This window comes from Castanea sativa, chromosome 1 (assembly GCF_040712315.1).
Source record: "Castanea sativa cultivar Marrone di Chiusa Pesio chromosome 1, ASM4071231v1".
Taxonomy (NCBI): domain Eukaryota; kingdom Viridiplantae; phylum Streptophyta; class Magnoliopsida; order Fagales; family Fagaceae; genus Castanea; species Castanea sativa.
The window spans coordinates 7,726,228-7,744,067 of NC_134013.1; the positions used below are offsets into that span (position 1 = coordinate 7,726,228).

At 33.2% G+C, this 17,840-nt stretch overlaps 1 protein-coding gene across 3 annotated transcripts; it reads left to right on the plus strand.

The window, feature by feature from the left end:
* Nucleotides 1–254: 254 nt before the first annotated feature.
* Nucleotides 255–9,059, plus strand: LOC142616686 (protein DA1). 3 transcript variants are annotated; one of them, XM_075789482.1, is made up of 12 exons: nt 255–813; nt 1,575–1,726; nt 2,008–2,095; nt 2,967–3,117; nt 3,330–3,450; nt 3,593–3,676; nt 4,560–4,679; nt 4,782–4,994; nt 5,314–5,376; nt 5,514–5,623; nt 7,870–7,928; nt 8,492–9,059. In XM_075789482.1, exons 2-12 carry the CDS (start codon nt 1,616–1,618, stop codon nt 8,797–8,799), a joined length of 1,428 nt encoding a protein of 475 aa, XP_075645597.1. In that variant the 5' UTR covers nt 255–813; nt 1,575–1,615; the 3' UTR covers nt 8,800–9,059. The 3 variants fall into 3 exon arrangements, with proteins under 3 accessions (XP_075645597.1, XP_075645605.1, XP_075645612.1); XM_075789490.1 differs by having other exon boundaries at nt 1,601–1,726; XM_075789497.1 differs by lacking the exons at nt 255–813; nt 1,575–1,726 and having other exon boundaries at nt 2,088–2,133.
* Nucleotides 9,060–17,840: the final 8,781 nt, after the last annotated feature.

A 17,840-nucleotide genomic window follows, 5' to 3' on the forward strand; every position in this document is an offset into this window, starting at 1 on the left:
AATATAATAAACATAATAGTAATAAATCGTGCTAATTGAATTCATAATAATATAATGAGAGAGGATGGAGTAGTATTTTGTATTATTGGGGAATTTTATAATTCTATAATTGAGAGTTATTAATATTATTTTAATATAAAATATATATATATATATATATATATATATATATATATATATATATATATATTATTAAAGAACCAAACCGCACATGCAATAATATATATATTGCATTGCAGTTTTGCAGACAAAGAATACTAGGAAAAACCGAAAAAAAAAAAAAAAAAATTCTATTCCCAACTGGGTTTGATGAATTTTCGTCAAGCCCTTTTGGGTTGTTATGTCCTGTCCTACTAATGATATATCATATGAAAGCCTCACCTAGCCCTCTCTCCAAATTTGACTTTGAAATTGCGTACAATCCAAGTACTCTTTCATTCTTTCTCTGCATATAATTATTGGGGGAATTTGCTTGTACATGTGAAAAAATCAAAAGTTTCAATTTTTTTCCTTTGGAACAATCTTTTTTGGTCTGTCAGATACAGCTTCAGATTACGAGAGATAAAAGGCTGTCTTTTGTTTTTTCTTTGGTTCTTTATTTATTTTTAAAAAAAAAAATTTTTTTGAATAGATTGAACACAAAGAGAAAGAGAAAGAGAAAGAAAAGGGTGCGAGTCAGAAACAATCTTTAAATTTGTTCAATTGTTTATGTTTGTACAATCTCTGTGTTTGTAATATCGACTTTTGAGCCAATTGGGATCTTAGCTGATCTGGGTCTCTTCTGCTTCAACCATCTTGATTTTTTTTTTTGAGGTGAGTCATGACTCCACTATTTGATTCTCTGAACTCTTTTTTTGCTTTAACCTGAAATTAAGCTCTTGTACGTTATGAATTCAAGCATGTTGAGCTGGAGGAATCTCTTTTTTATGTCTGTCTTCTATTATTATTATTATTTTTAATGTTATATTGAGTAGTGGTGGCGTGAATTTTTGTTGTTCTGTCATTCATGTTGTAGCTGGAAACGTTCTGGGTCATCAAGATGTTTGGTGGGTTTTTTCTCTGATTTTCTTTGGTGGGGTTTTTCTCTAATTTTCATATCGAAGAGAAATAGATGAATTTGACAGCTATTGGTGGAATGGGGGTGTGCATGCAAGAAAAAAATAGATAGTAAATATATTGTGCTAGTTTGTATGGAGACATGATCAGAGTTTGGCATGCAATTTTATTAATTCTAGTTTCTTATGGATTGCTTTGAACCCATTTGACCTTTTCCTTTTGCCAATGGGATTGACCTTGATCGAGTCATTGAAGAAATTTTTTTTTTCTCCATTGTTTTTGGTTTATCATCAAATTAAGAACTGCCGGCTCAAACAGAATTGCTTATAATATCTCCATACTTGAGAAGCATAAACTTGTGAATGCTTCACTTTGAAAATTGGCTTTTGCAGCTTATTTTTTGTGGATATCATTAGCTATAGAAATCCACGCAGACTAATCAGAAATATCAGAAGCTTCTGTTGCATCTTTTATTTAATTTTGAGTTTTCTTTGCTTAAATAGATGCTTTATGAGCAGGTATAAACCTCTTTGACCATGAGCAGATAACATTTGGCATTATGGGTTGGCTTAGCAAGATTTTTAAGGGCTCAAGCCATAAATTTTCGGAAGGGCATTATGATTCGAGTTATGCAGAAGATCCAAATCATTATGGACCTTCTACGTCAGGGGTAATTACATCTGTCACTCCTTGCCATCCTCTTTTATTGTTATCATTGCCATCTTGTATTATTGAAATGGGACATGCATTATATCTCTTCTTAGTTTTTGTTTAGTCATGTAATTTGACATCTTTGCAGTTGATGCAATAAACATTGCTCTTATTATATAATTAAAATTTGTTTCCCTGATGTTAATATACTACTTAGAGTCCTTGTTTATGGCTTTTTTGAATATGTTCTTTATATGGTTCTCCTTTAACATGTTTCAATGGGAACTTGAATCAATGTAGGATGTGTGGTCAGAGAATGATGAAGAAATAGATCGTGCTATTGCAGAATCTCTTTTAGAAGAAAGTCAAAGAGGAAATAGAGTGATTGGTGCGTGATGCTTTCAGATGCTACCACCTCCTGCCATTGTATATTGTCTGTGCACTCAAAGGCATTGCATTATTTTTGCACACCAGTGTTTTCATATAATTTTTTTCTAGATATTATGTTTTTTGGCCAGTTATTTTTTGAAGTTCCCTACACGATATCTTAAAGTAATTTTGAATATTTGTTACCAAAAAAAAAAAAAAAAACTTTTTAGTTTCTGGGCATGTGTATTTCAGCCATTTTTGTATTCATTGGTAGCTTGCTCTTTCAATTTTGGGCCTGCATCTGTTCTGGGTCTTTTAGAGTCAGTATTAGGTTGAAGTCATACTTCAACAGTTTGACTAATGCTCCTAATTTATTTGGTCCCCTAATATGCTTGCCCAGACAGGCAAATGCAGCCCATATAAGTGATACGTTGACTTATTTTGAAGCACATGAAGAAACTTTCATAGAGCCAATTGCTGTTTCATGAGGTGCGATGCGCTTTCTCTATATTGTGAATATGTAACCTAGCCTCCAATCTGTACTCCAACCTCTAATATAACCTTTACTTGATTCTTAAATGTCCTGCATTGCTCTTAGACCATCTTTGAACATCTTCATATTCCTATTAAATTGGTGCTGATATATGAAATGATGCTTCAGTTTCTGGTCTCTGACCTGCTATCCCACACATTGCATTTGTTTCTTGGGGTCAATTTCATGAAATTAAGCACTTGTTAATTTAAGTGATGGAGCATATTCATCTCTTTTTTTTTTTTTTGCACTGGGGGTGGGGGTGGGGGTGGTGGTTTCTATGTTATGTTTTTTATAGTGCATTTATATAACAAAATTCTACAGTTTGAATTAATAAGTTTCTCAAAATTTTGGGTAGATTGTGATTCTCAATTGGAAGAAGATGAACAACTTGCCCGAGCTCTACAAGAAAGCTTAAATGTGGCAAATGTGGAATCTCCTCCTCATTCCCGATATGGACATGGGAATATATATCAACCCATGCCAATGTATAACCCTTTGGGGTCAAGGTATTTTAGCTTTGAGTTAAAGCAATGCATCATCTCAATTTCTGGCCCTAGTTTAGCCCGCACATGTACAGAATGTTTTTTTACAACAATAAACTTTAGCTGTTGGGTGCAATTATCATGCCCCATCTATTTTAAAGGTTATAATTTTTTAAATTTATTACTCCCTCTCTCTCTCTCTTGTTCTTTTTTATTAATTTTTTGTTTTCCTGTAGGATTTGTGCTCGTTGCTACACTGAGATTGGTTACGGAAGATTTCTGAATTGCCTTAATGCAGTTTGGCATCCTGAATGCTTCCGATGCCATTCTTGCAACCTACCAATTTCTGATAATGAGGTGCAAAATTTTATTCCTAATCAGCTCCCAAATCACTCTAGTTTGTTGCTGATTCGAGTCTTGGCATCTGTGGTTCTTTTATTAGAAGTTTTGTTTGAATTACCTGTAATCTTTCTTTTCCCTCTCTTTTTCTTGTTTGTAGTTCTCTACATCTGGGAATTATCCATATCATAAAGCTTGCTACAAGGAGAATTACCACCCAAAATGTGATGTTTGCAAGCACTTTGTAAGTATCTCTTGAATGAACTATATATGTCTTAATTCTAATTTTGCATAAACTGGCATGCTTCACTTTTTTGTATTCATGGTGAAGGAGAAAACAAGGGTGTTAATAGATAAGGATGGATTTTGAGATATGGTGCATCTTTAAATTTGATGCAGAGCTAATTTTAGAAATGATGCATCTCATTTTAAATCTGAAGGAATGTAAATACCATTACAATGCATGTGCATATGAAGGATAATCAGAGAGCAAACTCTAGCTAATAAATCGGCTTGAACACCCACGTTTGAGTCCCTAGAGAAGGAGAAGACAAGCTGCAACGTCAAATTGCTTAAATATATAAGAGGGGTTTCCCTACTAAAGATGCAATCTCAGCTGTTAAATTATTATTATTATTTTTTAATAAGTATCTCAGAACTTAAAACGTAATCTAATCCATTGGCTTGAAAATATTTTATAGAAAGGTCAGTAGGTCACATGACTCATTTAAGAGGTCTCATGACTTATTAATTGACTTAAGCTTAGACAAGTGACTCACATAAGACTCTTATAGAGATAAAGGGGTATATGCACACAAGGTGCTCCTGACATCTGTGATATGTCAATTTTTCTCCCCTTGCCGGTGTGCCCTAGCTCAAATGACACCTCATTTTCCCTATAAGAAAGGGTGAAGGATAAGTCATGGATTCAAAACCCACTGGGGGTGTGTGTGTGATAAACTTACCAATAATTTTTTTTTAAATTTAAAAAAGCGTCATGTTTTAAAGATCAAATTTGGAACATTTAAAAAAAAACTGACACATTCCAATTGAATTTCTTCTTTCTTGGATATATTACTCATTGCAGTTGTTGTTGGGCTTTTCAAATATATGTATCTTTTCAACAGATTCCAACAAATCCTGCTGGTCTAATTGAATATAGGGCACATCCCTTTTGGATCCAGAAATACTGCCCTTTTCATGAACATGACAATACTCCTCGGTGTTGCAGCTGTGAGAGGATGGAGGTAGGGGATTAAATCACTTTTATCTGCCAAGAAATTCCTATAAATTGATCAAGCATCTTGTCAAAATGTTAATTGCATGATATATTTGTTCATTACATGCAGCCACTAGACACAAAATATGTTTCCCTTAATGATGGTCGGAGGCTCTGTCTGGAATGTCTGGACACTGCAGTCATGGATACCTATGAATGCCAACCTCTATATCTTGATATACAAGAATTTTATGAAGGTTTGAATATGAAAGTGGAGCAGCAAGTTCCGTTACTCTTGGTCGAAAGACAAGCTTTAAATGAAGCAAGAGAGGGAGAAAGGAATGTAAGGGAAAATGCAATTAAATCATTTTACAGCTGTTATATGCAAGGTTTTTATTGTTTTGTTCTTCCTTAGTGACAATTGGCATGCCAGACATGAAAATTCATAGGATTTATTTATTTTTTGATATAGTAGATTGAGGGAAGCATGTCTATACATGTCCTTACACTAGATCTCAAAGAATTTCTAAAAGCTCCAGTTATGTGTCCGAATGTAATATTTCCATCAGTGTCCAGAGATTGTCGTATATTTATTTTGTCTGGTAATTCTTCCTCATTTCTTAGAGCCACAAAATTGAGTTTTTATTTCTCATCTTGGCCAGGGACATTATCACATGCCTGAGACCAGAGGGCTCTGCCTTTCTGAGGAGCAAACCATCAGCACTGTAAGAGTGGTTTTTTTGTTTTATCTTTTTTTCCCCAGAAGATTCTTTAAGTTTATTCACTGGGATATATGGAGCTCTGTTATGATTATTTGTTTATGGCTTACAATTTGTCTCATTTTGACCCTCAAAATCAACAGGTAAGGCGACGGAATGGGGGAAAGAGAAACATGAACATGGTAACAGAGCCCTTCAAACTAAGCCGTCGTTGTGAGGTGACTGCAATTCTCATCTTGTATGGTCTTCCAAGGTATTGTATCTTTATCTCTCATTGCTTTTACAACTTGTTCTAGAAGGGAACCTATTCAACACTTAATAAAATCAGCAAGTCTAGGGAAGTTAACTGGCTTGTTGTGATTGCTGCATGATTAAAGTAGCATGATGTGTTTGGTGCATAATAAAAGTAGTGGCAGTGGTGGACCCAGATGAAAATGATATTGCTCTAATCACAACAGGCCATGTCAGCAGTTGTGAAAAATTGTGTCCTAGTATTACTCTAAAATCAATGGATTTGGAAATACATTTGTTCACAATTATAAATATATATATATATATATATATATATGATGTGTGCGTGCACACATGCGCGCATACATGAAGTAATATTCTACATATAAAAACAGACGCACACATGATTTTTTAAAATGTTTTGCAAGTACTTGTTTTTTGTAAATAGGATCTCTTTTTCATGATTTTCTTACATCTATATCTCCTTGCACACACGTATCAAAGATCAATGTAGCATATGTAAATAAATTTTACACACTAACAAGATGTGAAAATATTTCTAGATCAAACAATTTTACAATACCTAGTTTTTGCCGTTATTGATAAGAGGCTCTGAAAATAGTATGTCAAATGCCTTTTTTTTTTTTTTTTTTTTTATAAAAAAAAACTGTAAATGAACCTGGATGTTGCTTGGTAAGGTAAAATAAGAATACACTTTAGCAAGTGCTTCGAATATTTCTTTCGTTATAACCTGAATGTTGCTTTTTTTTGGGTTCTGTGTGTGGTGGTGGTGGGGTGGTGGGGGGGGGGCGGTGAAGAAATGAGCATGACGCATGAAAATTTGAAACTGATGCAACAATAAACTGAAGAACTGGGAAAAAAATAACATACAAATTAGCACCTAGTCTATTTATGCACACTAAATTGATAACATGAAGACAAGTTAGACAGTTTGCTTGATTAATAACATTTCAAGCACACAGTTAGTCTACTGGAACTAAACTCTAATTATAATTGAATTTGAAAAACTCAATTATTGAGCTACAAAAACAATGTCAACACTAGGAAATTAAATAAAATACTAATAACCTGCTTAACTTATTAAGACCTAAAATAAAATCCAATGGACAAACAAGTACAATTAACTTCTAAATTAAATAGGAATAAAATTATCTTTCCATTTTCTGCATTAGAGCAATTCTTATCAAAGATACTGTCATCGAGTACTTTCTTTCTTTCCAAGTTCCAAGAACACTGGTGAACCTTTGAAAATCAACTTAAATTGAAAAAAAAAAAAAAAACTGTAATTTTGTAATTGAAGAAAAGCAGTTGACAAAAATGACAAATGAGTTTTCAACAATCAGAAAAATACTGCAGAAATTACTCTCTTTCTCTCTCTATTAGCAATAATTAACCTAAGTTGCCAACAAAACCCTTCCTTTTTACCACCTGAGCTGAGGCACAGCAGCCTTGTGGACATTGCTTAAAAACAACACGTTTCTTTTTAATTTTTGTTAATATTTTATAATACGTGCATGATCAACAAGAGACATATGATTTGCATGTTATAGAGTTTCTTCCAATGAACTGGAAAAGATGGGAGTTGGGGGCAAGTATGCTGACTGAAATTCCTTAACCTGGAATCAAGTTACATGTTATTCTTGGTGTAAAACCACTTATGTTTTTGCTTAAATTTTATATAGTGAAGCTCTGATGAGAGATCATGATTGCAATGATATTATTCTTGAGGGCTGATCCATCCTTGTAAATGTAAATATGCAATTCTATGAGTAGGAGAAAAGAAACGTAGTTGCATGATTTTCTGATTCTATGAGACTACAGGTAGATATTCAGGGTTATATCATTTTTGTAAAACCAGCTGTATCATGTGGAAGTGTATCATGGAGATTCAATATTCTATATCTAGAAAATGCATTTATATTTCCTTCCTTATACAATTTAGATATGTAGGGAAAATGAAGTTCAATCACTCCCAGACATGCACACAGACAAATCAAACTAAGATTATCGAGAGAATTGATTAAGAGAATTAATTATTAATTATAGTGATTTTTTATGAAGTCCAGAGTCTATTAGGCCTCTCGTATTCTACCTTGTTTCCTTTGTAAAAGAAATTTTTTTTTCTTAAAAGAGAGAAGCGAATAATTAGTAACCATGCTGTGTAACTGGTGGTCTCTGTCTTAGTTCTGCTAGTGTACTTCTTGTCTGAAATGTTTTATGCATGACTGGGGTTCTCTTTTCATATAGGTTGCTTACTGGATCAATCCTAGCTCATGAGATGATGCATGCATGGCTGCGACTTAAAGGTACTTCTATATTTCATGGCACATGTCATGTTAAGTGGGCACTGTAAAACATATAACTTATTTCGCTCCTCAGTGAAATTAAGTCTCCCATGCTTACAGTATATGACACGTATCAATTTCTTCCTCAAAGGTCACACCAAGGTTTCAAGGAATGACCACCGAGCCCTGCCTTTTGCTCAAGGCTACCTCTGGCTCTCCCATTGGGGAGGGTATAGAAATGATCACAGGAGGGCTTAGTCCCCCTTAAACAACAACAACAACCAAGTCTTAGTCTTAAATTTCTGGGGTTGGCCATGAATCCTCAACCAAGCCTTAGTCCCCCGTCACTTGTAGCAAAAAAAAAAAAAAGCTTTCTGGGAATGACCTTTATTTATTACACTGTGATCGCTTGAACTCTATGTTGGAGTTTGCTCAATCCATTATTCAGTGACACTAAACTTTCAATTGTTACTTTTCTTGGTCATGAGTCATTCTTTTCTTTTCTCTTATTTATTTATTTATTTATTTTTACTTAGGAAATAAAAAAGAAATGATTGCTAACATATTTGCTGTATATGTGAAAGGTTACCGGACTCTCAGTCAAGACGTTGAGGAAGGTATCTGTCAGGTTCTAGCTCACATGTGGTTGAGTTCCAAGCTCATGTCAGGCAGCAATGTTGCATCAAGCTCTTCGTCTGCTTCCTCTGTATTGAAAAGGGGTACGGGGTCTCAATACGAAAAGAAGCTCGGGGAGTTCTTTAAACATCAGATTGAATCAGACATATCCCATGTGTATGGAGATGGATTCAGAGCCGGCCAACAGGCAGTGCATAAATATGGTCTTCTAAGCACCCTTAACCATATACAGATGACAGGGTGCTTTCCTCCTTGATGAAAAGTCTGTCTAGGTCCTTTGTTTTTTTGTTTTTTTTTTTTTTTTTTTTTTTTTTCATAGGGTGCTTCCTCTTTCAATTTACTGAGTTTCAATCTTGGCCTTTTCATATTAGAGCCTAAAGGCCAAAACTTGTAAGAACAAGTCTTTATAGAATAGTTTTGACAAGTGCTAATTTTTATGCCATGTGTAATGGAAACAATTACTTGTTTTTTTCAATTAATAAATTAGTTAGTTAATAATTTTTATTTTATCTTCCAGTATCAGTTTTCTCGTTTCTCTCTGTTCTATTGACATTAATTATGCCTGCACCTATGTATGTATTTGTCTTTCTCTTGTGAGTTGTCACTAGTTTGGGGGGCTAGTCAATTAACAGCTGAGAGGTTTGACATGGCATCCAGGCTATTGGCTTCTTCAAGACCATTTGAGCATTTATCCTCTGGTAAACTGGTAATTAGCCTGCATCTATGGAAAAATGACATGAAGCTTTTCTCTCTAGTCCTTTTTATTTATTTATTTTTAGAATTAACGGATTGAACCTATGATGATTGTTCCATTATGGTTGTTCTTTATCATGGTAAGATGTTATTTGGTGTAAACGAGATTTGAATTCATATTATTTATTCGGCAATAAGAGATTTTACTAGTAGTATTTGAACCTCTTTTTTTCAAGTCTAAACATTGGCTTTATGATCCAAATAAAACTTTATGGATCTAAAGGTGTATGTGGTATCATGTGATTAAAACTGCACATAATTGCCGGCTTGAGCCATAAAATGTAGTGCCTTGTAGAAATTGTTATTCATTAAATTCTAAAAGACATGGTACTAAGTATACCAATAATATAATAATAATAAAAGAAGTAAAAACAACAATAAAAAAAAAAAACGAAATCCTAATTATGAAATGGGGCCGAAAGATTCAACCAGGTAAAAACCCAAATTAGGTTGCCAAATCTCAAGGTTGACAATGAGTACCGGTATAAATATTGTGGGAATAAAAAATTTTAATGCTAAAAAGATGAAATAGTCTTTTCTACACTAAAAACGTCTCTCCATCTCTTGAAAGGCCAACTTCATAGTAATATGAATTCGTCTAAAATTGAAATTGCTTTGTGGAGACACAATTCATTGTTAGCGATTAAAATTTGTGTTTTAAAAATCCTTCAATTCTTAACATTGAAATGAATTCTAGGAATTCTAAGGTTTTGGGTTCTGAGAGTATAAGAGCATCAGCATTGAATGGGCCAAATCCCAAATGTAGGCCTAATCCCAATTTAGTTTACAATTCAGGCCTAAGAGAGACCTCCATTAGAAGTTGTAAAATACAACTATTGCATAAAAAAAAAACAACTAAGCTACAGTGCGACTCTAAATGTAGAATCGCATTGTAGCTCAATGGTAAAAGCAAAAAAATATTTTTTAATCGGTTTGATCTTCTCTCTCCTCTCTTTGCAGATCACATTATCTTTCTGTCTCCTTCTTTCTACTCTCTCTTCTTCCTGCTCTCTCTTCTTCAACGGCATGAAGGCAACGGCGTGGAGGCTCAATCGGCTTCTGTGGTGGAGGCGTGGAGGTTGTGAGTTTGTTCGTGGGTTTCTGGCGTGGGTTTGTTCATGGGTTTCCAGCATTTGGGTCGGATTTGGGTGGCGTTGGGGTTGGGGTTTGGCGTTTGGGGGATTTGTTCTGATGGGTTTGTTGGGTTTAATGATGGATTTTGATTTGGTTGGATTTTGCTTAGCGAAGGTGGGTTGTGTGACTAAGAACGGTGGAGATCGGCGTGGTGGAGATCGGTGGGTGGTGAGATCGGTGGACCTGTGGTGGTTGTGGCGTTGTGATCGGCGTGGGTGTTAATGGTTTTTTTTTTTTTTTCCCAGTTTCGCCGATTTGGGTTGATATGGATGATTGAGGAGTTAGGTTGATTTGGATAATGGAGGAGGAGTAGTCTGGAAGAAGGTGAAAGGTAAAGTAATGGTTGATTTTTTTTTTTGATGGGAAGTAATGGTTGATTATGGAAGGTACATGTGTGGAGGATAAAATTGGGAAAAAACAAAAAAATGAAAATATATATTTTATTGTGAAGATATATTATTTTAATGAGTAGAATAGAAAAATAAAATTTAGGATATTGGGTGTATTGAAAAATGGTATTGTATAACTGATAAAATAGGTTTTTGAATAGTAAACTAGTGTAAAATTGAAATAAATCATTGCTGATACTCTAAAAGAGTGAAAATGGGGAGGGATGACTGATGAGTGAATATAGAAGAAAAATGTCAGATTGAGATGATTGCAATGGTAGCGGTGTTCACGGTATTGGGATTTGTATAGTTTTATTGGGATTTCATTGTTGAGTTATTGGTAATGGAAGCCACTGGTGATAGCTGGGAGGGAATTTTTTTATTTATTTAATATTTCTGGTTTTTTTAATTAATGTTTTATAAATAAATAAATAATTAATTAATTAAAATTAATCCAAAACAACTTTATTGGGGATATTAATAGCAGAAATGGATGGCTTTTTTTAACAAAGGACTGAATTGAGTAATTTTGAAACTTGGATTGAAATAATCAAATACAAATTTAAAGAACTGAAATGAAGAGTGATAAAACTTAAAAGGTCGAGTTTTGCATTTTCACATTAAAAAAAAATAAAAAAAACCCCACTCCCCAACCAGTAATGTCTTTTGATAATATATATATATATATATATATATATATATATATATTTTGATAGTCTTTTGATAATATTAAATTTCCTTGTAAGCAATTTATGCTTTGTTTGGATGTTAGGGAAGGGGGGAGAGTAGAGTAAAGGGAGGGAGAATTTTAAGAAAAGAGGGGAGATGTTTTAATTACTTTTAACCCCTCATTTTTAATTCCCCAAATTGAAAAGATTTGGAGGGAGAGTAGAGTACATGAATTATTGACAAAGTGAATTACCCGATTTACCCTTTTTATATTAACAAAATTACAAACCCATTATCTATCTATTAGCCTCATCACACGCGCTTTGCGCGTGCGATGAGGCTTTTTTTTGTTAATGGTCCTATTTTGTAGGAAAATAACTGTGTTTTTTATTTTATATATATATATATATAATTTTTATTTTAAAAATCTAATTTATAAGTGAATAAATCAATTTGAAAATTAATAGGAGAGTGGTCCTATTTTTTAGACAATATTTTAGTTGGAGTTAGAGTTGCATTTTTATCGGATTGTTCTTTAGTTTTGTTTCTACTTAAACATAGAGGTATAGGGGCATTTTCGAACTAAAAAATGAGGAATCCAAACCGAGGAAGCCCCTTAAATAATAGTATAGATACTGTGGGGAGTAAAATGGCCCAAGTGGGCATATGGGCCTTTGGACTGTAGCATGGAGGGCCGACCTGCTCCAGAATTGAACTTTTCGAATTGGCCCATACGCCGAGGGTCCGAGAGTACAGCCGAGGACGAGCTTCTCCTCGGACAGGCCCAAGAGAACTCAAAGCTTCATTATGAAGGTCAAAGCACAACTCTGGAAAGACTAATGGTTAAAGGGGGAAACCCTGAACCTTCTCGATGCACCAGTGTTAAGGAAAATATCTAGAGTAAAGGCTGCCACCTCCGCATTAAAGACTCTGCATCTATCTTCCTGGTCGCATTAATGGAGAAGTGACTCCTGAATAGTAGGGCTGAAACTTCTAGTCACTAGCCAAAAGGCATCAAGGAAGGAAGTATTTAAAGGGGTGAAGGCCAAAGGGAGGGGGGATCGAGGAACAAAAGAAAAAAAGAAGAATTGTAACCTTTAAGAAAGAAAGAGAAATAATACAGAAGTAGTCCTCGGCTCACGTCCGAGGAGGTCTATTTGCCATTATCGTTTATTATTTACAAGTGTTTGTAACTTTTAGTCTGTTATCAAGTTCCCAGTATTTCTAATCTAGATTTCAAGCCCACACTCTACAAATTTCATTATTTAAGGCTCATTGGGCCTGAGCCTGTGATTGTCTTTGGGTCCAGGTGCAATTGTGCCCCTACAGATACTATGGTGAGAATATAGAAAATATAACAACATTTCTAGATAAGAAAATATATGTTAATTTAATCTAAGTTTGTCCCGGCCCTTCATACATCTTTGCTTTGCAAATCTAGTTTAGAATGATTTAATGTGTGGTAGCGTGCATATATTAGTCTTAAACCGGCCACTCAATCCAGTTGATTAGTTTGCTTTCTTTTCTTTTTTTCCTTTTCCTTTTTGATCATTGACAAATCAAATTATTGACATGCTGAATTCCACATTGTTTCAAACCCAACACCTTGCCTTGGTTGATAGACATATTGTCATTACGTAGACATAATTTTTGTAAGATGAGGATTGATCAGTTTGTAATTATGTATTTCAGTTTGATAATGTTTGGACATCTGTAATAACTAGTACCATGTGACTTACGTGACAATCAATCAGCTGCATATATTTTAAAGAGTTGACCACATAATTAGTTAATACAAAAGGACAAAGGGTTTGTCAAATTTAACCTGTAAACTGTCTTCAAGAAGATAAAGAGTTTTACTTTTACTATGAAATTTAAAGCTTAAGAATGTTAGGGTCTGTGCATTAAAATTTAATTTATTGACATGTCATAATTAATTAAATTGTATAATTATATGAGACTATTTATAAATGTACTAATGAGACATTATCATAGTTCATGAGATGCATTGTATGTGATTTATGTGATTTAGTCATAGAAGATGTAAATCACAAGTTCCTTATAAACTCAAAATGTAGTTCGTAGTCGGTGATGAAATTGGGCGTTTCATCTGCGAAAACTATAACACATCAACTAAGATGATTTGTCTTGATTATGGGAGGAGAGACTTCTAGTTGATGTGTTGATCTGTCTTAAGAGTTAAAACATATTGAACTGGACCGCTGTAAGATTAATTATTCAATTAACAACTGTCACTTGAATAATTAATCTCACGACTTCTAATTTCATAGACTCTCAATCCTGAGAGGATAGTGAACCTGATCATGAAATATAGGTTATTTTGATATATCAGGAGTGAGATCTAATATTCACGGTCAAAATCTCAATATGTTGGGTAACCACACGTAGTGTTGAGGGAACACATATTCTCAAGATGGAATCCATAATCTCTTTTTATAGAGACACGAAATATCCCCTTGAGATAAGTTTAATGAGAACTGGTTATTCAGGGCGCCCACTTTAGTAAGAAGTTACTGAAATTTATATTTATTGAAATTGGATTTCAATAAATGTGAATAACTAAAAGATTAAATTGAGTATTCAAGGATAAAATAGTTGTTTACAAAGTGACAGTTTATTATGATTTTGTTCACTATGGATATTTCATGGAGGGGTCAAATGATATTATTAGAGTCTTGGAATATAATTTATGAATAAGGCCTAGAGTGCAATTATATTTATATAGTGGTATTAAATATAATTAATGGTAACTTTGGACTTGTCAAGAGTTGACAGAAAAGTCCAAGGCCCATTGGAGCTAGAGTCTTATTTGTTCCTTTTGGTCCCATCTCAAGCCACAAAAAAAAAAAAAAAAAAAACCCAATTGAGTAGGCCCAAAAGGCTAACCCAATTAGATAATCAGTTTTTATTTAATAAGAGTTATTAAATAAAGTAACTACCAAGGCAATTAGAATGTACGTACGATAAAAAGAAAGAAAACAATTTTTTTCTACAAGGAGAGGAAGAATGATTTTTCTTTGAGAATCAACGTTCATAAAAACTGATTGAGAGACTACACATCTTGGGCACCATGTGGAATTGAGATGAAGATTAGAGGTATTCTTAAGTCTTGGTTTTGAATTTTACAATATCAATGTACGCTTTCTATTCTTTGTTCTAAAATTCAATGTTGCATGTTATCTCTCATGAATGAAGTAGATCTGTGATTGTTGCTTTCGCTGTGTGTTTTGTATGAGATGCAAAACCAATTTTTCCAATCAAGAATACTTTCACCATCAAGCCAAGTGTTAAGTGTGTATGAATTCATTGCCATATACCAATAAAATAGGAATTATCCCATCATACTAACTTAGCATTCCCATCAAATCTAACATTTGTATGTTTGATGTAATGTCAAGAGCCTTGTCGTGCATATATATATATATATATATATGTGTGTGTGTGTGTGTGTGTGAGAGTGTGTGTATGACAGTTTTAACTTTTCATAGATTATCAAACTAAAAATATTACAGTTTTCATGGTCATCGAGATGAGGCAAAGACCCCGAAAATATACGTGGGTCATAACTCATATGATATTAGGCGAACATGGTCTAAATTGTTGCCTAGTACATGATCACTGGCGGCGTTTTATTTTTATTTTTGGCCGGCTTGATATTGATGTGTGTTATACAGAAAGAGCCTGCACTGGATTCATGACGTTCGACCTTATTCGGAATCTAATAATAATATTTATGTTTCAGAGATGACTTTTTGATGCAGCCTATAATATAAACTAGCTTTTCTTAAAAAAAAAAAGAAAAAAAAGAAAAAGGAGCCTGACAAAATAGAGTAAAAAATCACTGAACCCTGCGAGCTACATTAAGAGGCACTTCTTCTTGTATTATCGAAAGCTTCATAATTTGTTCGAAGGCACTGAACTCCTCCAAAAAGATATCATATTGTAGCACCAATATGGCATATAATACAATATATATATATATATATATATATATATATATATATATATATATATATATATATATATATATATGGTGTCATCACTTGAGGGGGCGTGATTTAGTGGTAAGAAACCCTTGTGACTCATTACACCTGTGAGTCGAAGAGTTGTGGGTTCGAATAATAACAAGTCCCATTATTGCTTATGTGATCTTAGGACCTACATGACAAGGGCAATGACCACGCATGAGCTCTCTTTTAGTGTGACTTATACCAGTGTTAACCACATTAAATATCAAATTAGTGAACATTAAATTTTTTTATATTTATATTTTCCTTTGTTATTGGTATTACAATAGTCCCAAAATCACACAATACATGGAAAAATATAAATATAATAATTGTAATAGGATTGAATTGGACTAAATGAACTGAAATGTTGCACTGACATAGCTTAATAGGAACGTAACAATAATAAATATTATCATATTTCAACTTTTAGATATTATTATATAAATATATTTTTTCTTTAAGTCCCTTTTTTGTTATACAATGAACCATCTTGAAGTTTTTTGTTATTACACTCACCTCCCCTAAAATGTAACATATTTATACAAATGACTGAAAATAAAAGTTAAAAAACCCAAATTTTGTTTTGTTTTTTTGTTTTTTTTTAAAATCTCGAATATAGAGAGTATGTGGATTGCACATTTTAAACAAGTATTGTGTTTAGAGGCATTCTTCCAATTTTTTGAAGCCTACACCATATATATATATATATATATATATATATATATATTTAGTTTCAAAATATGGTATAAGGTGTAACAATCTGGATATTCCTAGCCACCTTCAGTTTCAACCTACCTTTTTAGTTTAAGTAATAAAATATTTCAAGGTTCAAACCAACACGTATTTAGTGGAATTGACTAAAAGGGACTAAATGAGTTAAAATTTAGAATGAAATAGAATAAAAGAGTGATTCAATTTTCAAGGATGTACCTAAGACTTCGTTTGGGAGTTCATAAGAGAATGATATGGAATGGAATGAAGTGATCATAAGGGAATGAAAAGGAATTTAATGGAATGTATTTAAGCAAGAGAAATTAATAGAAAAGAATGGAATAAAATAAAATTAAGTAACCTTGATCGGATGTTTCAAGATGAAAGAATAGAAATGAATGGAATGTAAGTAATCTTGTTTGGGAGTAATATAAAGGAAATATAATTGAATCATTTTATGACAATATTACTATTAGACCTATTAGACTCCCATTTTAAAATAAATAATTGAATATATAGGGGTATTTTGAGAGTTTTAGTAAAAAAATTCTTTAAATCTAATTTCATTCTTTCCCATTTCTCCCAATTTCGGGGAGAATGAAAATTTAAAGTTTTAAGGGAATAGAGAGGAATGAGTGTTCCCTTGTAACTATTCTGTTCCCTACCACTTTAACTCCCAAATAAGGGAATTGACTTTTCATTCTCTCCATTAAAACTCTCAAACAAGAGAAGTGAAGAATATTCTAAAATTATTCTTTTTACTTTATTCCATTACATTCCCTCCTCTCAAACGATGGCTAATAGTAATGTAGAGTTGTCTATACTACTATTTAAGGGCTTTTCCTGTTTGGATCAGATTTTTTTTGTTCTAAAATATCCCTACATTCCTATGTTTAAGTAGAGACAAAAGTAAAGAACAATCCAGTAAAAATACAACCCTAACTTCCACTAAAACATTGCCTAAAAAATTAAGTCACTCTTCTTTTTATTTTCAAATTTATTTATCTACTTATAAATTAGATTCTCAAAATAAAAATTATATATATATAATAAAAAATAATGATTTTTTTTTTTTGCTATTACCACTAAAAAAAAAAAAAAAGTCTCATCACACGTGCTTTGCGATGAGACTTTTTTGAAACCTTGTTGGACATTAAAGTGATTGAATCTCTTTTGAAATTGCCGATGTGGGATCACTACGATGTGATTGAGATCTGGTGCAATAGTTAAGGCTATTGCATCATGCAATCTCTCTCACATCATTTCCACTTTTAAAAATTTTTAAACTGTTTTTTTAACTCTAAACTTTTATTATGTTTTTAACTTCTTTGATCTAATGATTGATATTAAAAAGTAACTTTTTAACTTTTGATTTGAAGAAGGTATTGCATGGTGCATGGTTGATCCCCATATGTGGCTGGCCTACTGGTTTGTGTCCGAAATCTTAAATCCCCCATCAAGCATGGGTGGGTAGCATGAAAAGTACAAAGCCCAAACTGAGGCCCAGGCCACACCCAAAATAATCTAAAGGCCCAAAACTCAAAAAATAACCAACAACAGAATAAATCAAAAAAATTCCCAAAAAGGGAAACGAACACATCCGACAGCTC